We start from the raw sequence: 24,010 nt of genomic DNA, 5'->3' as shown, positions 1-24,010 counted from the left end.
ATAGGAGATAACAGGTCTGTTCCTTGCTGTATTTGAGCATCTCTTCTGGCTTCATTCTATTTGTTTCTCTGTTGTGCAGACTCAGTTTTGCTGTTTTGTTAAGTGAGTGCACTGCGTCCTAATGGCTTGGATCCCTACTGCAGGATTAACCACTGTGACCACCGCTTCTCCCAAACCCCTTTTGAGGGATCCTCATCTCATTTTGAGAATGATCCAAACTTTTACTGCAAAGCTGTGTTAGTGTAGAAACCTCAAATGTTGTCATTCACTATTGTAGTTGGCTTGCAAGGAGCCCTGGTTACCTGTAAGACTATAAACCTATTATCCCCGGCTCCTAGGCTGTGTCAATGGCCAGAGTTTGCCAAGCTCCCAAGGAAATAATGTCGTTTCTCTTGTTCCTTAGTTACTATTCTTGGCTTATGTCCAAAGGTTCCGTCGACCTGATTTCCTAGATTCTCCAAGTGGACTTTGTAGTAAATCTGCCCCAACATGTTAGGAATCAAAAATGGGCAATGAGTCAACTTTCATACCCGGGTTCTCTGAAGAGCTAAACTCCGCACCACCTGCCACCACCCCCAGTTGTTTGCTGTCTAACTTATTTTTAATACTTATTTAACAAGCACTGTATAGTGCCTCTTATTTGCCAGAATTCTTCTAAGCCCTTTACAAGAATCTACGAGTTTAATTCTCTAGCAACACTATGATATAGGTGCTATTAGTAGATACTTCATGTATTTTTTTTTTAAAAAAAAAAACCCTTTTTTAAAAAAAAAGTTCAGAGAAGATAAATAGCTTTCTCAAGGTCACCCAGCTGACAGAGTTCTTACTCATTTTGCTCCATATTTTAATGTAAGTTTTTATTTCTAATTACTATTAATATGTGGTATATGAATAATTGTAAAATACTCTTATTGCATAAAATTTATAACAATGGAAATAGTCCTGCAGTTCTATCACCCTAAAATTCAGCATTTAAAAATTTTCCTTCTTCCAAAATTTACACGTATTTATGCATTTTATAATTCTTTTTTTTTTTTACTAGCTTCTTGAAAAATGATTGCTATTGTTGGATATTTACGTTGCTTCCAGCCTCCTGTATTATAAACAACATGCAGAAAACAACTTTATACAGAAATCCTTTTCCTTAACTTGGATAATTGGCTTAATATAAATTCCTGATGTTGATCAAGGGGTACAATCTTTTCATGACTATTGAACGCTATTTGATATTTACAAATTCTTTTTCAAAAGATTATGTTAATTGCATTGCTATTATCAATGTGTAAAAAGTTTTAGTATAATTCAGCTTTGAGCATTACCAGCTTTAAAAAATTTGCAGTGATTCATTGAGTATACACTTGTACCATGTTGTTTCTTAATTTTGTACATTGCATGATTTGTGTGATCACACATTTTATGTGCCTTTTATAATTTTCTTATATAGTTTTCATGTACTTTGTTTTTGTGACTGTGTAGACTTCAACGTGTTTATGAAACATTTGAACCCTTGCTGTGGTGTACGTCAGAAGTCATAAGCTGGCATTCTGTCAACTGTCTTTGGCCAATGGATCAATGCACTGCTTTTATTTTGCATAGTATTTTGAAATTTTAAAAAAAATTGTTTCTGATGCTTAAATTGAGTAGGTCTCATTGAATTTCCAACATCCCAGCCTCTACTGAAAAGTCAGATCTCACTGCATTGGCTCTTGCATCCCCATTGACACAGTCAGCTGCTAGAGCTTCACGTACCCCTTTAGATGGGTCATGTGCTGTCCAGGTGACCATGGTCTCCACTGTTCACTGTTCCTGATCTGCTAGAATTGAAGGAACTAGTTAGTAGGCTTTTTAGACACCAAATGAATGATATTCTTACTACTTTACACATTTATGGCACAGAGTCTATATTGCATGTAAAACCATAGCCATTATTGGGAGATGGAGGACAATATGTCTACATTTAGAAAAATATTTCTTCTATCTGCTGTGCTGAACCCAATGGCTTTCAATACTTTCTCCATTGAGATCTGTGACAACTTTCTAAGCAACTGCAGAATTAAAGGTGTGCAGTTTAAACGTATAATTTATATGAGGTGAAGATGCATCAGGATTAGATTTTATAGGCTCCTGAGGCTCCTAAACAGGGAAATTGTGAAAGTTGATAACAAATATGCAAAGGGAAGAACTGAATGATGGTCCTACGAGAGTTGCTACATGAATCTGCTGGTTTTTCTATAATCGTTCTCGCCTTTGCATTTCCACTATTGAAAACTAGTTCATATGGCATATCTCGGCTAGATTTTACGTCCTATAATGAGTTTAAGCCCCCAGAAGAGAAGTCTGCTAACCTAAAAGAATTGCCAATGGTATAATCACCTATGTTAGCTCTTTCTCACCTTTTCAAGTGACCTTGTGCTGCCAGGTAACGTGACCGTATTTTTAAAATACATGGTCTTATAGATGTCCCTTCCTGGCTTATACATTTCTTTATATGAAAAAACAGTTGTGCAGAATATTTGCTGCTAGGAATAGCCATGCAAATTCTGGTTACACAGTTGTTGTATCTTTGAAGCTTAGCAAAAATGTAGTCATTGGCAGAATGTTTAATTCCAGAAATTGCAGCATCTCCTGTAGAAGTCTCTAATGTATGCAAGTATGTCATTGAAACCTAAGTGCCTGAATTTCTAGAATTTGTATTTCCTGTTTTACAGCATTGCTGCCCCAATTCTAGACATTGTAATTTAAAAATCATGCACTGAAAAAATAAAACAGTTCATTGAAACAGTCATTTTCAGTAAAACTATTAAACATTTTCTTATTATTGTTTCCTTTCATTGAATCCTAGGCACTAGCTTACCTTTTGCCTGAAGACCTTTTGAGAGGAGAAATTGAAGACTCTCTGGAAAAGGTGCAGGTGGCCGTTAACATCTTAAAGACTTTCAAAAATTGTTTTTTTAACTATAGAGAAGGATTGGCAAGCTATTTTATGGGAAATAAGGAGCTGAAACCATGGGATTTCCAGTCTCATCTGGTGTTTCTTAGATTTGACAAATTTCTCGACCGCTTCATAAAAATAGAGGTATTCATTTATTGACTTGTAATTTATTCATATTGTAAGTTGTTTCAGAAAATCCTATAGCTTTTTATATGATTTAGGGAATAGTTTGTTCTACTTGGGTGGGAGGTGGGAAGTCTGCTTTCTTGGTGATCCTCATGAGGAGTTTACGAGGCCCGTGCTATCAAGATACAGTAAAAGCTTTAGTTTGTTTAGTTTCAAAGCTTTGTTTAGTTTTAAAGCTTTGGCTTCTTTTTCTAAAAAATTCATTTTTGATTATTTTATTATACTGAGTGTAAGTGAATCTCTATGTACCAGTGACCCTTGTCCTACAGCTTACTACGTTCCTAGAAAATGGTTGTAAATCAGGAAGCTATAAAATAACCCCTTTTTTCCTTTACATGTTTGATGGTTTTATTGGGATTCCATAGCTGAAAACCCATTTGATAATCTAAAATATCATGGTAACTTTTAGTATATAAATATATATGTTATACTATTCAAATATTATAACTATTCATAAAAATAGATGAAAAGAACATGAAAACGTGCTTTTTATAAATGTTTTAAATGCCAAAAAACCAAACATGAATTACATACATGTAAACACACACAACAACTTGTATGGAGCCAACTGGCTAAGGTTTCTGTTTTTGTTTTTGTTTTTTTTTCATTTTGAACTTCCTTGTTTTCTTTGTAAAACTCTTTCTAGCATGTTCGGGCTTTTTTGTTGATAGATTTGTTGAATTTCATTCAAAATTAGAGCTTTATGTTTTGAAAATTCTCATCATTTAAGCAGCCTGAATGCCTCTTAAAGTTTGAGTGCCAAATGCCTGACTCTGGGTAACTTGCATCACCCTTTCATAACAGTCTCTTAAGCTCCTTTTCCATAAGAGAGCCCATCACTGCAGTGTTGGTGGCTGAAAATGAGTTTTGGATCTCACCCGGACGTCTGACTTATGATTAGAAGGATATGAAATTAGAGAATCAAATGTTTAACTATGGTAAGCTAGGTGTTGCCTGTACTGCTTGATAATTTTCAGTCCATGTGAAAATGGGAGTATGATTTTAAAAGTAGGCAGTTACTTAGTTCAGTTACATCATTAATATTCACTTTATGTCATGTAAGTGTCCATTGACTCACTGATTTTGAATGTTGGAAAATGTTCTTTCTTTGAAACTTTTAAATGTTCTTTTCCTACTCAAGAGGGTGGAAAAATCTTTACGATGTTTTTTTTCAAAGGATGTATTTGTCACCATACTGGAATTTGAAAAGCTGGAAAGACTTGAATTTGGCGGTACCAAGGGAGCAATTTTAAATGGACAAATCCACGAGATGAGTGAAGAATTTATGGAACTCTGTAAGATTTTTAAACAGAGCACATATGACCCATCTGATTACAATAACATGGTAATACTGTATCTTTTTGTTTTCAATTTCATAGAATCGTATTTTAAAGCTGGGAAGGACAGTAGGTCACAGTGATAATAGGTCCCATTCAGTCCAACCTCTCCCGGGTGAAAGAGGGGAAATGACTTGTCTGAGGTCTCTCATTTACTTAGTGGTAGATCAGGGACCAGAAGTTAGGTCCCTAACTTTTGCATTTTCAGTTTAGAATATTTTAAACTGTTTCTAATATAACAGTGGACCTCAGTCTGGATTTGTCTCTTGTTGATGTATAGTGGAAAGGAACTTTCCATATTAACTCACTTAGATCTGATTATCTGGTGTCCATGTAACTTGTGTGTTTTATTTTAGCCTTTTCTTGAATCATTAGGTAAATTTTTCATCTACTTGAATATTTACTTTCACCTCATTCATTACATATATTATTAACATGTATGTTTTCTGAAAAAGAGGGAAGCTTTCAGGTTTAAGCTGCTTCTGTTTTCTGTCACTGCCAGCAGGTTAGGAGCCAAGGAGTTCCTGTGGGCATCCCTGCAGCTCTAGGATAAAAATAGCTTCATTTTAGTGGTTTGCTATGACAGTGAATCCCAGGTACTAAAAAAAAAAAAAACTAGATTACCTCTCGTCATCATTGTTTTTTGTGGAATGTGAATTTATTCACTATAATGTGTATATTTGGCCAAATAATTGACTCTCTGAAGTGTACAAGTACAGTATGTTAGCTTTGTAAGGACGTGGTTAGCAAAGTTAATCCCTCTGAACTGCTGACAGTTTTTGGGAAGTAGAGTTAATGGTAAGGAAGATATGGTCATTGTGTGTCCTGCTCATTTGTGGGGAAGTAAGAGAAACCTAGATCTGTGGTGATGATCTAGGGGAATGCATGGGCTCATCCCCAGAGCCTGGTAAGATGTCTGGCACCCAGCAGGAATTCGGTGAATATGGACAGGATGGGACTCTTGCGGGGGGGGAGGGCTTGATTTAGCTCTTATGAGCAACTAAGCAGAGGAGCGTGAAACCCAGCGTGCACAGGACCGTCGGGTGCATTCGAGTTACAGGAGAGCCTTGATTTGCTCATGATTACAAATCCTGGCAGCTTTTCAGTGTGCCAGGGTTGGAGGACATGGCTAGGTTTAGCTGATATCGCTTCCCTGGTAGTGCTAAAGGTCCTGAATTTATCCCTGTGTCTGCCCAAACCCTGCACAGTCACAAACATAGAATAGAAAATTCACTTGCTCTTGACACACACACACGCACGCACACACACGCACACACACACACACATATATCTGCTTGCTATTTGTATTTAGTATAAAATGGGCAAGGCTTACCTGTGATCTCCAGATCTGGGTTAGAGACATTGATAACCTGCCCTCGAAGTTCCCCTTCATCCTTTTATCTGATTACTGTATCCTGCTTTAGAATATAATTTAAAAGCTCCTTGACTTTGGTTATTCCTCGAAATCGAAATTTGAATTAACTAAAAGTTCACTTAGTTGGTGTGCTTATGTCAAAGATGACCTTTGCTTTTTTTGAATGTGTCTTGGTTATCAGTATTGCCTCAGAATATTGCAATGATTGTATATTTTTGCTTAATAAACTGTTCATTTGGGGGCTTTTTAGCTGAGTTTCATTGTGTTCTGGTTTTTATGATGAAATCAGCTGGTAATTTTTAGGAGATATTATGTTAGCGAACTACCTGCAAACTCATATATTCATACAGGTGTTTCCCCATGACACATGCCCACCCCTATGCCCTTCCTCTCCCACTGCACACACCCCTCTGCATTCCCCAATCCCCATTGAATAGTGCTAATGTAACTGTCCAGTGTATCATAGTCAGACTTCCTGCCCTCTGGTGTAGAAATGGTTTATATATGTTCTGGTAAATTAGAGAAACAGTGACTGGCAATTTGCTTTTGGAAATGCTGTTTATGTCTCTCTCTTCATTAATCTCAAGCCTATCAATCAGGCTTTGAGCCTTTATTGGTATGACAGAAGTTCTGCCAGTATAGTCTATTTACAGAAGATGGGGATTTCTCCGGTGTGTCCATAAAAATGTTCTTGGGTTTCTGAATTATTAATACTGAATATAAAGTTCACTTTAGGTATTTGCTTTGACTTCTTCCTATGGGACTCTTTGAGATCCAGACCATTAGGGGGAGAGACTTGCTTTCTAATTTATTTAATTGAAACATGTAACATTGTGCATATTTAAGGTGTACAGCATGTTAATTTGATACATTTATATATTTTAATAGCCAGTGTAGTGATTATTAGCACCTCTATCGTGTTGCATAGTTATCCTTTCTTTTTTAGTGGTGGAAATCATTGAGTTGTAGTCTCTTAGCAAGTTTGATGTTAGTGAATATAGACAACAATTTGTATCATTTTGAACTTGATAAGAGACTTGCTTTCTTAATTGTATTTAACTGATGGGCAGGTGACTTGAGGCTCAGCAGCTTGGTTTTTACCGACATTCTGAGGTGTAGCTTGAGTAAATAAAATTCCCTAGATAACTAAGCAAGGATGGTGGATATTCTTGAGAGTAACCTCTTGGCTCCACTAGTGTCTGTTAATGAGTCCATTAATAATTACTGAACAAGTGTTGGGTGCCAGGCATCACGCCAAACCTTTACACACATTCCTGCTTAATTCTAGCTGTAACCCTGAGAGTGACCACCCAGGCAGATGAGGATATGTAAATTACCCGAGATTACACAGTTCCAGGGAGTGGAACAGAGATTCCAACCCAGAACTCTCAACCTATCAGGTTTCTTTTGTTGTGCGATGTCAGTTCTTTAGTGTTTATCACCCTCATTGCGTTTTCCTAGAAATGAAGGGAATAAATTCATCTGGGGCAACTGGAGGAACTCACCTGAGGACCTGTGCCCTGAGGTGGTGTGATCCAAGATGCTGTGGCTAGTTTCCTTTTGCCTGCTAGTTTTTAGTAGGAAGATTGATCCAGGTACCTAGCCCGCCATTACTCCAGGATCTAAAATTCACTTTAAAAGTAGTTATTAATCTGTACTAGCTTGTGTTCTAGTTCCTACAATTAGTTTTCTGTTCTGTTCTAGTCTCCTGAACTATTTATTAATTCTTTTGCTATTACAGTGTGTAGCATTTAAAAATTTTAACTACATAAATTTCTTATTAGTCATCTGTAGGATTTTCAGGTCTTGCCTGCTTACTTTTCAAGGAAAAATTGATTATTTAAAAACATTACTTACTTGTTCTTTTGGAAAGATAACATGCAAAAATGCAAAAATTTAGTCCCGTTCTTCTCATTCCCTGCTTTTCCCCCTAGTCTTTCATTTTCCTTCCCCAAGGACATTTACCATTATGAGTTTCTTATATAATGTTCCAGTGATACATGGTGCATGTACTAGTGTATACATGGGTGTATGTATTTTGAATTCTGTTTTTGCACTCATAGCATCCTCTACAGATCATGTATACCTTTTGTCACTTAATATATTTTAGCAGTCATTCTGTATCACTGCAATAGCATTACCTATTTTTAAAAAAATTGTATATTATTCCGTGAATTTATGTATTATTTATTTTTTAAAGTTATTTAAAGTAGTAGATATCACTGTTTAAAAATTTACTTAGGAGCTTCTTCTGGGAAGATGGAGTAGATGTACTTTTCCGTTTTCCTCTAAGTACAACTACAGTACCGGTCACTGTGTAAAAGACACATAAGAAGACTCTGAAAGGTGAAAAGAAGAAGACAGATGGACCCAAAAGACAACATAGTGATGAGTTACCTGAATTTCCTTCTTGCCTGAAATAATGCAGACCTAGAGGTGAAGACACTGGCAACCTGGAAACACCAGTGGTCACAGACATTAAAAACCTCAATTAAAGCCTGATCCCTCTCAAGAAAGGGACAGCCTGGCAAGACAGAAAACTTGTAGACTGCAGTCTCTCTAGTCCAGAAAAATATCACAGAAGAAACTGTTCCCTACCCCCATCCATGCCAGCAAAGACTGTATGGGGAGACTAGACTTACAGCCAATGTGTAAAATGCTACCCCACCCAGTCCACACCTCCACTGGGGTGGTATCAGTGATGGCCAAGTAGGGAGTCATGATTTTCATCCTAGCTAGCCAGTTATGAGCTCACTCTCTGTGATGTCAGTGGAGAACACATGAGAATCCTGAATTTCTTTCCTCACCCAGAAGTGTCCTTTACCCCACTAGGGTAGTGTCACAGGAAGCCTCTAGAAAGTCAGTGCTTTCACCATGACCAAATAGTAACCAGGTCACCAGTACTGTGACATCTGTTGAGACCACATGGGAAACTGGAACACCCAGCCATAACAGGAGCTCCCCACCCTTAGGTATTAATGGTTGCTGAGTGGAGAAACTGGACTTCTGTCTCCACTTGACAGTAAAGGGGCCAGAGCAGTATTGTAGAATGCTAGCAAAAACTGAAGGTTTAAATAAAATCCAGTCTCATAATATGAAACATAGTATGAAAACATCCAGGTTCAATAAAAATGTACTCATTATACCAAGAACCAGGAAGATCTCAACTGAACAAAAAGAGACAACTAATAGATGTCACCATTGAGATAAGACATGTTAGAATTATCTGACAGGCTTTATAGAGCCATGCCAAAAATGCTTCAACAAGCAATTATCAACATAATGAAACAAATAAAAAATAACCTCAGTAAAGAAATAGAAATTCTCAGCAAACAAATAGAAGATATAAAAAACAAATTGGAATTTTAGAGCTGAAAAAAATAAAAATACACTGCATAGTGATTGAGTTCAGTGTCAGGATGGAGTGACAGAGGAAAGAATCAGTGAACTGGAAGATGAAACAATAGAAAGCACTCAGTCTGAACAACAGAGAAGGTAGACTGAAAGTAAATGAGCAGAGCCTTAGGGACTTATAAGACTGTAACAGATCTAGCACTAGTGTCCTCAAAGTTCCAGAAAGAGAGGAGAAAGACCATGAAGCTGAAAGTCTCAGAGAAGTAGCTGGAAACCACCTAAATTTGGCAAGAGACATAAACCTACAGATTCAAGAGGATATCAGTAGCAGAAAGGTAAACCCAGGGATAAACCCAGGGAAATCCATGCCAAGACACATCATAATTAAACTTCTGAAAACTGAAGATAAAAAAATCTCAGAAGTAGTGAGAGAGAAAGCACAACTTACCCAAGCGGAAAAAATGGTTTGAATGACAGTGGTTTTCTTATCAGAAATCACAAGGGCCAGAAGGAAATGGCAAAATATTTTTAAGTGCTGAAAGACAAGAATTGTTAACTCAGAATTCTGTACCCAGTTAAAAATACCCTTCAAGAATTAAGGGGGGGGAAATCAAGAAATTCTTAGACCAAAAAAAAAAACCCTAATAATTTGTCACTAGTAGACTGATCCTTAAAGAATGGCTAAAGGAAGTTCTTAATACAGAAAGGAGGTGATAAAGAAGGGAACCTTGGAACAGCAGGAAGAATGTGGTATGTAGAAATAAGTGTAAATACAATAGAATTTCCTTCTCCTCTTGAGTTTTCTAAATAATGTTTCATGGTGGAAGCAAAAATTATAACATTCTCTGTGGTTCTAAATGTATGTACAGAAAGTATTTAAGACCATTATAAATGGAAGAGAGTAAAGGGATCAAAATAGAAGGAAGGTTTTTTTTCTGTATATAAAATTGTGGTAAAATGTATTTTACATTAAATTTAGCATTTAAACCATTTGTGAGTACGATTCAGTGGCGTTAAGTATATTCACAATGTTGTGCAACCATCACTGCTATCCACTTCCAGAACATTTCATCATCCCAAACAAAAACTTTGCACCCATTAAATGATAACTCTTCATTGCCCCCTCCCCTTGGTACCTGGTAATATCTGTTCTACTTTCTCTCTCTATGAATTTATTTATTTTAGATACCTCATATGAGTGGACTCAAAATAATTCTTTTGTGTGTGGCTTATTTCACTTAGCATAAGCCTTTAAGTTTCATCCATATTGTAGCATGTGTCACAATTTCCTTTAATCCCTTTTTAAGGCTAAATTATCCTTTTTAATTTAATTCCTTTTTAAGGCTAAATCTATTTTATATATATATATATATATATATAATGTATTTTGTTTATTCATTTATTGACTGATGCTTGCTTGTGTCCACCTCTTTGGCTCTTGTGAATAATGGTGCTATGAACATTGTTGAGCGAGTATCTGTGTCGTCCCTGCTTTCAATTCTTATGGATACGTACCTAAGATTAAAATTGCTGGATCATATGGTAATTCTATTTTGAACTGTTTGAGGAATTTCCAAACTGTTTTCCATAGTGGTTGAACTATTTTGTCTTCCCACCAGTAATGCAGGATTCCAATGTTAGCACATCCGCATCAACACTTATTATTTTTCATTATTTTGGATAATAGCCATATTAGTGACCATGAAGTAATACTTCATTGTGGTTTGATTTGCATTCCATAATGATTAGTGATGTTGGTCATCTTTTCATGTGTTTATTAGGCATCTTTATGCCTTTGGAGAAATGCCTATTCAAGTCTTTTGCTCATTTTTGAATTGGATTCCTTTGTTGTTGGGTTGTAGGAGTTCTTATATTCTGGACATTAACCCCTGATCAGATGTATGACTTGAAAATACTTTCTTCCATTCCATGGGTTGTTTTTCAGACCCATGGTAGTGTCCTTTGATGCACAAAAGTTTTTAATTTTGATGAAGTCAAATTTATCTTTTGTTGCCTATGCTTTCAGTGTCATATCCAAGAAATGATTGCTAAATCCAATGTCATGAAGATTTTCTCCAGTATTTTCTCCTAAGAGTTTTATACTTTTAGCTCTTACATTTAGGTCTTTGATAAATATTGAGTTAATTTTTGTATATCTTGTAAGGATCCAACTTTGTTGCTCATAACTGACATATAGAAGTGCAACTGATTTTTGCATCCTGCAACTTTGCTGAATTACCTCTGATAGTGGTTTTGTTTTGGTTTTGGTTTTGCTTTTGGTGCAGAATCTTTAGAGTTTTCTAAGTATAAAATCATGTCATGTATTAACAGAGATAATTTTACTTATTCCTTTTCAGTTTGGATGCCTTTTATTTCTTTTTCTCACCTAATTGCTCTAACTAGTGTTTCCCCAGCTAGTATTGAATAGAAGTGGTGGAAGTGGAACATCCTTGCCTTGTTCCTGATCATAGGGGGAAATCTTTTAGTCTTTCATCACGGAGTATGCTGTTACCTGTGGGTTCTTCATAGATGGCCTTTATCATGTTAAGGAAGTTTCCTTCCATTTCTAGTTTATTGAGTGTTTTTATCATTTAAGGGTGTTGAATTTTTTTTTTTTTTTTTACATCAGTTGAGATGATCATGTGGTCTTTTCCGTCATTCTATTAATGTGGTCTACTGACATTGATTTTTATTTGCCATCCTTGCATTCTGGGAATAAACCCACTTGGTCATGGTGTGTGATCCTTTTAGTATGCTGCTGGATTCCGTTTGCGACTTTTTGTTGAGAGTGTTGGTATCGCTATTTATAAGGAATACCAGTCTGTAGTTTTCTTGTAATGTCTTTATTTGGCTTTGGTGTCAGGGCAATATTTACCTGACAGGATGAGTTAGGAAGTGTTATATCTTCAATTTTTTTTGCAAGGGTTTGAGAAGGATTGGTATTAATTCTTCTTTAAATGTTTGGTGGTATTCATCAGTAAGCTGTCTGGTCCTAGGCTTTTTTGTTATTGTTGAAGTGTTTTTGATTACTGATTAAACCTCCTTACTAGTTATAGGCTTATTCAGTTTTTCCTTCACGATTCAGTCTTGGTAGGTTGTGTGTTTCTGTTTGTTCATTTCATTTGTGTTATAGAGTTTGGTGTACACTTGTTCATAGCATATTTTTATATTTTTTATATTTTTATAATCTTTTTTATTTCTGAATTACCCAGCATTCATTTTAGTAATTTGAGTTTCTTTTTTCATTAGTCAATCTAGCTAAATGTCAATTTCATTTTCTTTTTCAAAGAGCAAACTTTTGGTTTTGTTGATTTTCTCTATTTTTCTGTTGTTTACTTCCTTTATCTCTATTCCAATCTTGATTTTTTTTCTTCCTTCTGCTAGCTTTGGGATTAGTTTGCTGTTTTTCAACTCCTATAAGGTGTAAAATTAGGTTATTCATTTGAGATCCTTTTTTAATGTATGTCTTTACAGTGATAAATTTTCAATCTTAACACTGCTTCTGATGCATTCCCTAAGTTTGAGTATGTTGGATTTTTTCCCCATTTGTCTCAATGTATTCTTAATTTCCTAGATGATTTCTTCCTTGATTCATTGGTTGTGGGAGGTAAGATTTTATACTTTACTTGAACTGATGTTAGATGGCAACATTAGACACTGATGTATATATAATGTAATAAAGTAATATCTAGAGCAATATAAAGAGACAGACTTAAAACACTATAGGTACATCAAATATAATGCTAAAAAATTTCAAACAGTTGCAGAAAAACAAGAAAAAACAGAACAAATAGACAGCAAATAAAATGGCAGACTTAAACCCTAACATGGTAATAATTACATTAAATGTAAATGGTATAAGTACACCAATACAAAGACAGAGATTAGCAGAGTGGATTTAAAAAGTGACCAAATTATATGTTTTCTTTCAGAAACTCACTTCAAATATAGTCATATATGCAGATTAAAAGTAAACAGAAAAAGACATATCATGCAAACATTAATCAAAGGATAGCAGTAAAGAAAGCAGTAATAGCTATATAAATATCAGGTAAAATATACTTCATAGCAGGAAAAAAAAAAAAAGAATACCAGGAAGGGACATTATGTAATGATAAAATAAAAGGGTAAATCTACCAAGAAGATATAGCAATCCTAGATGTGTATGCATCAAACAACAGAGCAGCAAAATATGTGATTCAAAAACTGGTAGAACTGAGAAAGAAAATAGACAAATCCACAATTCTAGTTGGAGACTTCAATGCTTCCTTCTCAGTGATTGAAAGAACAACCAGATGAAATATCAGCAAGGATCTAAAAGAACTCAATACCATCAGCCAAGAGGATCTAATTGACATTTATAAAACACTCCATGCCACAACAGCAGAATTCACATTATTTTCAAGTGCTTGTGAAACATGTACCGTGATATGCCATATCCTGGACCATAAGACAAACCTCAACAAATTTAAAAGATATGACATCCTACATAGTACGTTCCTTGATGACAGTGGAATCAAACTAGAAATCAATAACGGAAACCTAACAGGAAAATCTCTAAACACTTAAAGATCACATTTCTAAATATTCCATGAATCAAAGAAGTAGTCTCAAGAGAAATAAAGTGTAGAGAACTGAATGAAAAGGAAATACAGTATATCAAAATTTGTGGCAACAGCTAAAGCAGTTCTGAGGGATATTTATAGCACTAAATGCATACATTAAAAAAGAAGAAAATCTCAAATCAATAATCTGTTTCCACGCTAAGAACCTAGAAAAAATAGGAGAGCAAATAGATACAAATCAATCAGAAAGAAGGAAATAATCAGAAGAAAGAAAGAGCAGAAATCAATGAAATTGAAAAGAAAGAATAGAGAAAAGTCAGTGAAAGTAAGAGTTCTTTGAAAAGACAAAGCTCTAGCAAGACTACAAAGAAACAAAGACAAATTACCAATATCAGGAGTAAAAAATAGCTACAATTACATCATCAACAGATATCAAAAAAATGGGGAATACCAAAACACAAAAGAATAACATCTACACACATAAGTTTGATAACTTAGATGAAATGAACCAATTCCTAAAAAAATTAGAGCTACCACAACTCACTCAATATGAAATAAATATTTTAAATTGACATATAATTGACATGTAACATTGTATTAGTTTTAGTGTGCAACAGGTCCCCGGTCCACGGCTTCTTAGGAGACGAGGCGCACAGCAGGAGGTGAGTGTCAGACGAGCGAGCAGTGCTTCGTCTGCCACTCCCCATCTCTCACATTAACACCTGAAACATCCCCCACCCCGGCCGGTCTGTGGAAAGATGGTCTTCCACGAAACTGGTCCCTAGTGCCAAAAAGGTTGGGGGCCACTGGTGTACAACATAATAATATGATACATGTATATGTTGTGAAATGATTGTCACAGTAAGTTTACTTAACATCTGTTGTCACACATAAATTTTTTCTTGTGAGGGTGAGATAATTTGAATAACACTATAACTATTAAAGAAATTGGATTTGTGATTAAAGACTCCCCTGAAGAAAATGTTCATGCTGAGGTTGTTCCTAGGAGAATTTTACCAAATATTTAAGAATTACAGGCGCACCTCAATTTTTTTTTTTTTTAAATCAAAGGTCCATGGCAACCCTGTGTTGAGCATCATTTTTCCAATAGCATTTGCTCACTTCGTGTCTCTCACATTTTGGTAGTTCTCACAATATTTCAAACTTTGTTATTACTGTATTTGTTATGGTCATCTGTGATAGATCTGTGATCTTTGGTGTTATTACTGTGACTCACTGAAGGCTCAGAAGATTGTTAATATTTTTTAGTAATAATTTAGTAATTTTTCAATTAAGGTATATACATTTTTTAGACATAATGCTGTTGCACACTTAGTGTAATAGCACTATTACACTTAGTGTAATTACACTATAGTGTAAACATAACTCTTATACACACTGGGAAACAAAAAAAATTCATGTGACTTGCTTTATTGTGATAACTACTTCATTTCAGTGGTCTGGAACTAAACTTCAATGTCACCAAGTTATACCTGTGACACCAGTTCTACACAGTCTCTTCCAGAAATACAAGTGAAGGTAACACTTTCCCATTTGTTTTACAAAGCTAGTAGGTTTTACTTTGCTGCCAAAACCAGCTAAGACAGTGCAAAGAAGTGAAAAGTGCAAGCTCTTATCCCTCATAAACATAGGTACAAAATCCTTAAATTATTAGCAAATAGAATTCCACAGTATACAAAAAGAATTCTACACCATGTCCCTAGGGGGTTTGTTCTAGGGATGCAAGGCTGGTTCAATATTTGAAAATCAGTGTAATCCCAATATTAACAGGTGAAAGAAGAGAAATATCATAATTGTGTTAATCGATGCATTAAAATTTTTTTACTGGAGTATAGTTGATTTACAATGTGTTTCAGGTGTACAGCAAAATGAATCAGTTATACATATTTATATCCATTCTTTTTCAGATTCTTTTCCCATATAGGTTATTACGGAATATTGAGTAGAGTCCCCTGTGCTATACAGTGGGTTCCTATTAGTTATCTGTTTTACACATAGTAGCATGTATATGTCAATCCTAATCTCCTAATTTATCACTTCCCTCCACGTTTCACCTTTGGTAACCACAAGTTTGATTTCAAAATCTGTGAGTCTGTTTCTGATCTGTAAATAAGTTCATTTGTATCTTTTTTTTTTTTTTTTTTTTTTTTGGGCCACACTGCATAGTATGCAAGATCTTTGTTCCCTGACCAGGGATCAAACTTGTGCCCCCTGCAGTGGAAGCACAGAGTCCTAACCACTGGACTGCCAGGGAATTCCCCATCTGTATCATTTTTTTAAAATTAAATTTCATATATAAATGATACCATATGATATTTGTCTTTCTCTGTCTGACTTAGTGTGATGGTATCCACATCCATCCATGTTGCTGCAAATGGCGTTATTTCATTCTTTTTTTTAATGGCTGAGTAATATTCCATTGTATATATGTACCACATCTTTATCCATTCCTCTGTCAATGGACGTTTAGGTTGCTTCCATGTCTTGGCCATTGTAAATAGTGCTGCAGTGAACATTGGGGTGCATGTGTCTTTTTGAATTGTGGTTTTCTCTGGATATATTCCCCGGAGTTGGGATTGCTGGATCATATGGTAGTTCAATTTTTAGTTTTGTAAGGAACCTCCCTACTGTTCTCCATAATGGTTGTACCAATTTACATTCCCACCAATAGTGTAGGAGTGTTTTCCCTTTTCTCCACACCCTTTCCAGCATTTATTGTTTGTAGATTTTTTGATGATGGCCATTCTGACCTGTGTGAGGTGATACATCATTGCAGTTTTGATTTGCATTTCTCTAATAATTAGTGACATTGAACATCTTTTCATGTGCTTTTTTGGCCATCTGTGTGTTTTCTTTGGAGAAATGCCTGTTTAGATCTTCTGCCCATTTTTTAATTGGGTTGTTTGGGGTTTTTGGGTACTGAGGTGTATGAGCTGTTTGTATATTTTGGAGATTAATCCCTTGTCGGTAGCTTGCAAATGTTTCCTCCTGTTCTGTGGGTTGTCTTTTTGTTTTGTTTATGGTTTTGTTTGCTGTGCAAAAGCTTTTAAGTTTAGTTAGGTCCCATTGGTTTATTTTTGTTTTTATTTTCATTACTCTAGGAGGTAGATCCAGAAAGATACTGCTGTGATTTATGTCACAGAGTGTTCTGCCTGTGTTTTACTCTAAGAGTTTTACGTTTCCAGCCTTACATTTAGGTCTTTAATCCATTTTGAGTTTAGTTTTGTATATGGTGTTAGGGAGTGTTCTAATTTCATTCTTTTACACGTAGCTGTCCAGTTTTTCTAGCACCACTTATTGAAGAGACTGTCTTTTCTCCATTGTATATTCTTGCCTCCTTTGTGATAGTTTAGTAGTTTAAAAACTTCGATGCATTAAATTTTTGACTAAATTCAACATCCATTCATGATAAAAACTCTTAGAAATAGGAATAGAGGGGACCTTCCTCAAATTGATAAAGAGTATCTACCAAAAGCCTAAAGGATATTTTACATAATGGAGAGGACCTGCCTAAATCCCAAACACATAGCATATTATTCGGCCGCCTACTCAGCATCTCCACTTAGATACTTAATAGATGTCACCAACATGCAAAACTGAACCCCTGCTTTACCTCTCCCCATACCTATTCTTCCTTGTCTTCTCCAACTCATTAAATAGTCCATATAATGTACTACTTATTACAAAACCTTGGAGTCATCCATGATCTTGCTCTTTTCTTATGATAAACATCAGATAAACCCTGAAAATATACCCGGATCTCATCTTTGACCTGGGTTATTGCATTTGCTCCTAAACCTCTTCTTCAGCCCCTGTCTTGGCTCCATCAGGGTCTGTTCTTCACACAGCTGCTTGATTGCCTTTTAGGAGCTAAATCAGACCATGGCATTTCTCTAGCTAAAACTTCAAAATTTCCCACGTCACTAATAAGGGCAATTTTGGAGTTTTTACAATATAGAAAAAATGGTTTTCAGTAATACCAGCATATTGTTTATTCTTCAGTAAGTATTGAGAAACAGCTCTGTGCTGGGAACCTCATTAAATATTGGCACTGTCACTGTGAAAAGAGACATGGCTACTATACTCATAGTTTAAAATCCAGGGGGAGAATCCAGGTTGGCACTTACACAGTGTGCTTAGTGCTAGGGTATGAAATGTACAGAGTACTATGGGGTCATTCGTGAAGGGCCCCTTTCCAGAGGAGGTGAAAGGGAAACTGAGACAATACTTGAAAGATAAATGGAACTGAAATAAAATAGAAATGAAACAGGTGATGAGTAGGTGAAAAGAAAGTGATGAGCAGAAAATTGTATGACACACAGAGAATGAGTATGATAAGGCAGGTGTGGCTAGATCCTGGTGTATGAAAGGGGGAGAGGTACTGGAATAGTTGGGAGCAGTAAGTAGGGCCCAGATCACAGAGGGCTTGTAGGTGAGGTTAAGACTTTTAGACTTTACCCTAAGAAATTAGGATTCTGAATTGAGATAATGGTGAACTTTGAGTACGAGAGTGACATAAGATTTCTATTTTAGAAAGCTTATTTAGATTGCAGTTAGAATGATGGGAGAGATGAGATTAAAGGCAAAGAGAGTTGTTAGAAAATGGTTAACAGAAATCCAGCTAAATGGTAATGGTGATCTGGAGGGTGATGCCTGGACTAATGAAGAATAGGTAGTTAGGAGAAAAGATTGACAGCAGTTGACCGAGAGAGGAAGAAGTGAAAGAGATTGCCAAAGTTTCTGTTAGGGTTTACAGAATGAGGAGTGGCTTTATAGAGAGGATGATGAGTTCTGATTTGTATAAAACAAATTTCAATTATCTGTGGGACTTCCTGGGGGAGAAGTTCTATCAGCAGTTCTGAATTCAGGTTGAGTGACAAAAAAGAGGTTAGGAGAGATATCAATTATGGAAATGAACGTTTGTTTCCTCCCTGAGATCTTATTTGCTGATTGTTCAAATAACCTTTGAGGATCTTAAGTGGTATGCTCTTCGTTGCCATACTGAGAAGAAGAGTAAGTTAGGCTTGTTTACAACTTGTTGGACATTTGTGTTTACTTTTAAAAGTCAGCGAGCCTTGAATGAAGAGACTGTTTGGCCCTACTTCATAAGTGGAGACTTCCTCTTGATGCTAAATATGACATGGTTGTATATGACACATAGTGCTCTAGAACTTTGCCGTTACACTGTTATAGTGTGTGTTCAATTCAGCATAAGGTGTATTCCTTCATACAAACATCCAGAATCATGCTTGGAGTGTGGACTTTGGAGCCAGGTTACCTGGCTTTAAGTTCTGGCCCTGCCATTAAGTAGGGGTAAGATTGTGGGCATTAAACTTCTTTGAGTTTACTTTGTTGCCTACAAAATGTAAGAATATTACCTACATCATGTGGTTAGAATTGAGTTAATAATGTAAAGCATTTAGAATAGAATTGAATAAATGTTAGCTGTCATTATTATTATTAATAAGAGGAGGCTCAGTTTATGGTGGTAACAAAGGACTTCTTTATGTTAAGTGTGTGGTGTGCACTCCTGGGGCGGTTTGACTGGGAAGCCCAAAGTGTTTCTGAATTTCTGAGACTTCACTGAAGACTGAATTGTAATGCTGTGCAGATGATGGTTATTCTTTCACTGTTTCATTCTTTGTAATTATGGGAGTGGGTGTTTATGTATTAGGAGAAAACTGGGGGTTGTTAACTGCATATTAATAAGAAACTGGGAAAGCAGGAAGAGTATTATGTTTTGTCTGTATCACTAATGATGCTTTCTTACAGACAGACCTGTGGATTTTAGTTCTCACTTGAAGAAATAGTGTTTCCTGGCAGGGTTTCTGCTCCATGAAAAACAAAATAAAAAACTTCCTGTTTAAACTTATAGGTGGACTAAAGTTATAATAAGATGGGTTATTTTTTTTTCCTTTTTCTTTTCTGAAAACCTTTGCTTTTTCATTTATAATCAAAATAGTATGGAGAAGGATAGAGTGATAGGCCAAAGTACTAATGTTGGGGTCTGAGCCAATGAAAAGGATTGTGGAAATGTGAGCTGGAAGTGCTAAATGTTCAGTGTGCCTATAAGGCTGCCACTTGAATAATTAGTCAGATACAGCTCTTTCTTTGTCTCTCCTGGAATCCTGCTATGAAAAATAAATTCATTCACAGAGAGAAAGGTGTCACACTTTTGTGGTTGATATTTTCACTGTTGGATTCTTTCCTGTAAACTAATATTTTATTTTGAATTTTATAGGAATTTGAAAGTGATTATGTTGTGTTTAAGTCCAAAACTTTGGATTTTGACAGAAGGCTCGGGACAATTCTTTGTGAAGCTTTCTTTAACTGCAATGGTCTGGAAGCTGCATTTAAGGTTAGTTCTGAAGAAGTTATCAGGAAAAAATGTTTTACTAGTGAATAAGACTATTGGATGAAAAGAGGGAATACATTCCTTTCTCATCCAGGTAGACTCTTAACTAGTCACATTCTCTTCATATGAAGCTCACTGAATTATAAACTTTGAATAATGCACTAATGAATGATGAAGTTTACTTTGGACAGAGTCAGTTTTAGGATACTTGACTATTGATCTTTGCTTGAATTCATTGTTTCAGCTTTCATTACCTTTAGAGCAAGTTTGGTATGGCCTGTGAACTATCAATTCAAAATTAAGCTACAGTGAAAAGTGAAAACTCTCTGTTAACTCAAGAATTTCTTTTCTTTGCCATTGTTTACATAGGTCGGGTTCATCTGCCCACTTTATTAATCTGACTGAAATAAATAGCAATGTATACACTGTTTTTCATCAGGCATAAGGCACCGTTGATTATCAGACACACCAGTGTTTATCAACAAAAGAATATGCTGCCAAAAAATTATGATGCTGTTGATTATATAACATAGTCTAGTTTCAGAGGTGTTAAAACATGAAAGAGTGTTTGTCATAGAATTGATGAAATACAGTATAGACGTATGAATAGTTGCAGAAAAGAAAAGCATCCTGAGAGTCCTCCCAAGTAGAAAGCTTATAACGTGGGTAATCGGGGCACCTTGTGAAACTTGCTTGTCAAAGAAGAGAATTGCAAGTCAAGCGTAAACTTAGATGACATCCCCAAAGAGGAATGAGGCCTCAGTGTCAGCAGAAACACAGCTAGAGAATCACGGACACAATTCATTGAAGATGGCAGTGCAAAACAGTATAACAGGCACAGACTTTGTCGGAGATACTTGTTTGATTTTGATCTTAAAATTCAAATAAATGGGTCAGATGGCGGTTAAGTGGCTAGTGTCTTCTACCCCCGTCAAGCGTTTTAACAGAGAAGTCACAAGGCTCAAATAGTTCTCTCTTAAGAGCCCTTGGATGAAACTGAGATGCTGCCAGCTGAAATATATAGCCTGTTGTTATAAAATAACACCACCTGTCATCCCATCTCTCAGAAATTACTATTGTATTTATTACTGCCCTTCCTTTTCTTTGACTAGATATGCATACATATTTCTCTTTGCAAAAAATGACATATTCTGATCCTTGTAATCTTTTTGTAACCCTTTCAGGAAGCAGTGAATCATAAAAATTTTTCTTTTGTAACAATTCAACAGTATTATTTTTAGTGGCTATGTAGTAGTCTATCGTATTCTCTGTAACTGGACCTCTTTTCATGCTTTTAGAAATAACTTCAAGAAAGAATGTAGAATGAAATCTCAGTTACAGAGGTTACAGAGGCTCCTACCGTTTCTAATTCAAACCTCTCTCCTTGCCCTTTTCACAACCATTCATATGGATTCTATTTTAGTATATGGCCAGTTATTTTTTCTAAAGAATTTTATCTCTTTTTTGTCATGTATTTTGTTTCTTTAACTTTCCACATATTTGTCCCTTGTCTGCTGCAAAATATAACGTGAGATGGTGCCCTTATAAGCTCTCCAGGGGTGGGACATCATCTTAGAGTTTTTGTTATATCTAGATCACCTTCTGCAACACCTTGTATAAAGCAGGCACTTAATAACTGTGACATTAGGAGGGCTGACTGGTTGTCAGAGTCCTGAAATGACACAAAGATGAAGGTAACTGCAGCAAGAGTCGTGGCAGAAGAAAAAAATTACAGGGTTGTGTATTTAGGGGAGAAAATGATTTCTACCATAGGTACAGGATGATGGAACTCCAACCAGTTACTGTTGTGTCCCAGGGAATAAATACTTGCAGACTGTTCTCTGAAGACCACGATTCAGTACCTGCTCTTGGCAAAGACATGAGCAGGAAGGGCCCTGGAACCAAACAGTATAAAGCTGTGGCTCAGACCCTACAGGGTTGGCACTCAATAAAAATTAAAAGAAAATGCTGGGGCTTCCCTGGTGGTGCAGTGGTTGAGAATCCACCTGCCGATGCAGGGGACACGGGTTTGTGCCCTGGTCCAGGAGGATCCCACATGCCGCGGAGCGGCTGGGCCCGTGAGCCATGGCCGCTGAGCCTGCGCTCTGCAACGGGAGAGGCCACAACAGTGAGAGGCCCGCGTACCACAAAAAAAAAAACAAAAACAAACAAAACACTGAAATGCTGATGGATGGCTTTCTAAAATTTACAGTTTCTTTGCATGCAGGGAGACTGAAGTAAGACAAGTGTCTAGAAAAGTCTTTAGATGAAATAATAGAAAACTGGAAAATTGTGAAGTGTATATGGTTCAAGTGGCAGCAAATTAAAAAAATCTTTGAAAAAGACAAACCTAGGAAAAATATAAATATTACATAATGAAACTGAGAAGTAGAAGAAAATCAAGGTAAACCTTACAGATCTCCAGTGGGATAATTAGGAAGGAAGCATGTATTGGGAATCAGTCTTGAATCTTTTGAGGTTGATATGAAGGACAATGTCTGTACTCTCCATAAAAAAACTCTTAGTTCCAACGTGACAAGGAAACCGGAAGTTCAAATGACGTTTATTCTCATCCTGGAGGGTAATTTTTATGTATCTGTGATGTTGAAAAATTAAGGTAATGTATACTGCATAAAAGGTTAAGACTCTGTTTACTACTACTTTCTGGCTTCACAACCTCCCCAAAGCATATTTTCTCTCTGTCTTTCCTATTTTACATTTGGACTTAAGTCCCACTAAGCGTATCAGGTGGTCAAAATGAGATGTCGCTGGGAAACTTCTGGTATTGTTCCAGTTGCGGTTCATATGATAAGGGCTTGAAAGAGAATGTTGTGAAATAAATATGTTTCCCTACTATAGTTGGAGTACACTTCTTTGTGAAATCTATGAGGCAATGTTTACTTCAGAATGTTAACATCAAGTCCAAAGTTAACAAAACAGTGGTTGTAAGAAGAAAGTTAATACTTTGCATTTTGCTAGGTAGCAGCTAACTAAGTAGATTTTAAATATTTAGTAGTTTCTACAGTAATTTTTTTTGAAGTATAGTTGATTTGTTTCAGGTGGTCAGCAAAGTGATTCAGTTATATATATGTGTGTGTATATATATATATATACACACACACACATATATACCTATTCTTTTTCAGAGTCTTTTCCCTTATAGATTATTACAAGATATGGAGTATAGTTCCCTGTGCTATACAGTAGGTCTTTGTTATCTATTTTATATATACTAATGTGTATATGTTAATCCCAAACTCCTAATTTATCCCTCCCCAATCCCTCGGCCCTTTGGTAAACATAAGATTGTTTTCTATGTCTGTGAGTCTCTTTTTGTTTTGCAAATAAGTTCATTGGTATCATTTTTTAGATTCCACATGTAAGTGATATCATATGATTCTTGTCTTTGTCTGGCTTACTTAGTGTGATGATCACTAGGTCCATCCATGTTGCTGCAAATGGTGTTATTTCATTTTTCTATGGCTGAGTAATATTTCATCGTATATATATATACCATATCTTCTTTATCCATTCATCTGTCAATGGACATTTAGGTTGCTTCCATGTCTTGGCTATTGTAAATAGTGCTACTATGAACATTGGGGTGCATGTGTCTTTTTGAGTTAAAGTTTTCTGTGGATATATATGCCAGGAATGGGATTGTTGGATCACATGGTAACTATTTTTAGTTTTTTAAGGAACCTCCATACTGCTCTCCATAGTGGCTGCACCAATTTACATTCCCACCAACAGTTCTACAGTAGGTATAATTGATATTACCAGAAGAAAAGCCAGTGTGTGTTTGTCTAAACTGGCCTCTTAAGATATGGTTAGATTTACATTTCAGTTGGTATAATTTTTTCCTTGTGTTGATTTTTTTAGTAA

The 24,010-nt window shown here is 36.0% G+C and overlaps 1 protein-coding gene across 1 annotated transcript in view; it reads left to right on the top strand.

The window, feature by feature from the left end:
- Positions 1 to 24,010, top strand: part of LOC137228976 (dynein axonemal heavy chain 11-like) — a 46,202-nt gene that overhangs the window by 5,180 nt on the left and 17,012 nt on the right. The window contains exons 3-5 of the mRNA XM_067746174.1: positions 2,843 to 3,076; positions 4,296 to 4,463; positions 20,012 to 20,128. Of these exons, the coding sequence (XP_067602275.1) occupies positions 2,843 to 3,076; positions 4,296 to 4,463; positions 20,012 to 20,128 (519 nt within the window). The remainder of the gene's footprint in view (positions 1 to 2,842; positions 3,077 to 4,295; positions 4,464 to 20,011; positions 20,129 to 24,010) is intronic.

Source organism: Pseudorca crassidens, chromosome 8, assembly GCF_039906515.1.
Source record: "Pseudorca crassidens isolate mPseCra1 chromosome 8, mPseCra1.hap1, whole genome shotgun sequence".
In the NCBI taxonomy this organism is placed as follows: Eukaryota; Metazoa; Chordata; class Mammalia; order Artiodactyla; family Delphinidae; genus Pseudorca; species Pseudorca crassidens.
The sequence above is the reverse complement of the archived record's forward strand: the minus strand, read 5'-3'. Positions and strand labels throughout refer to the sequence as shown.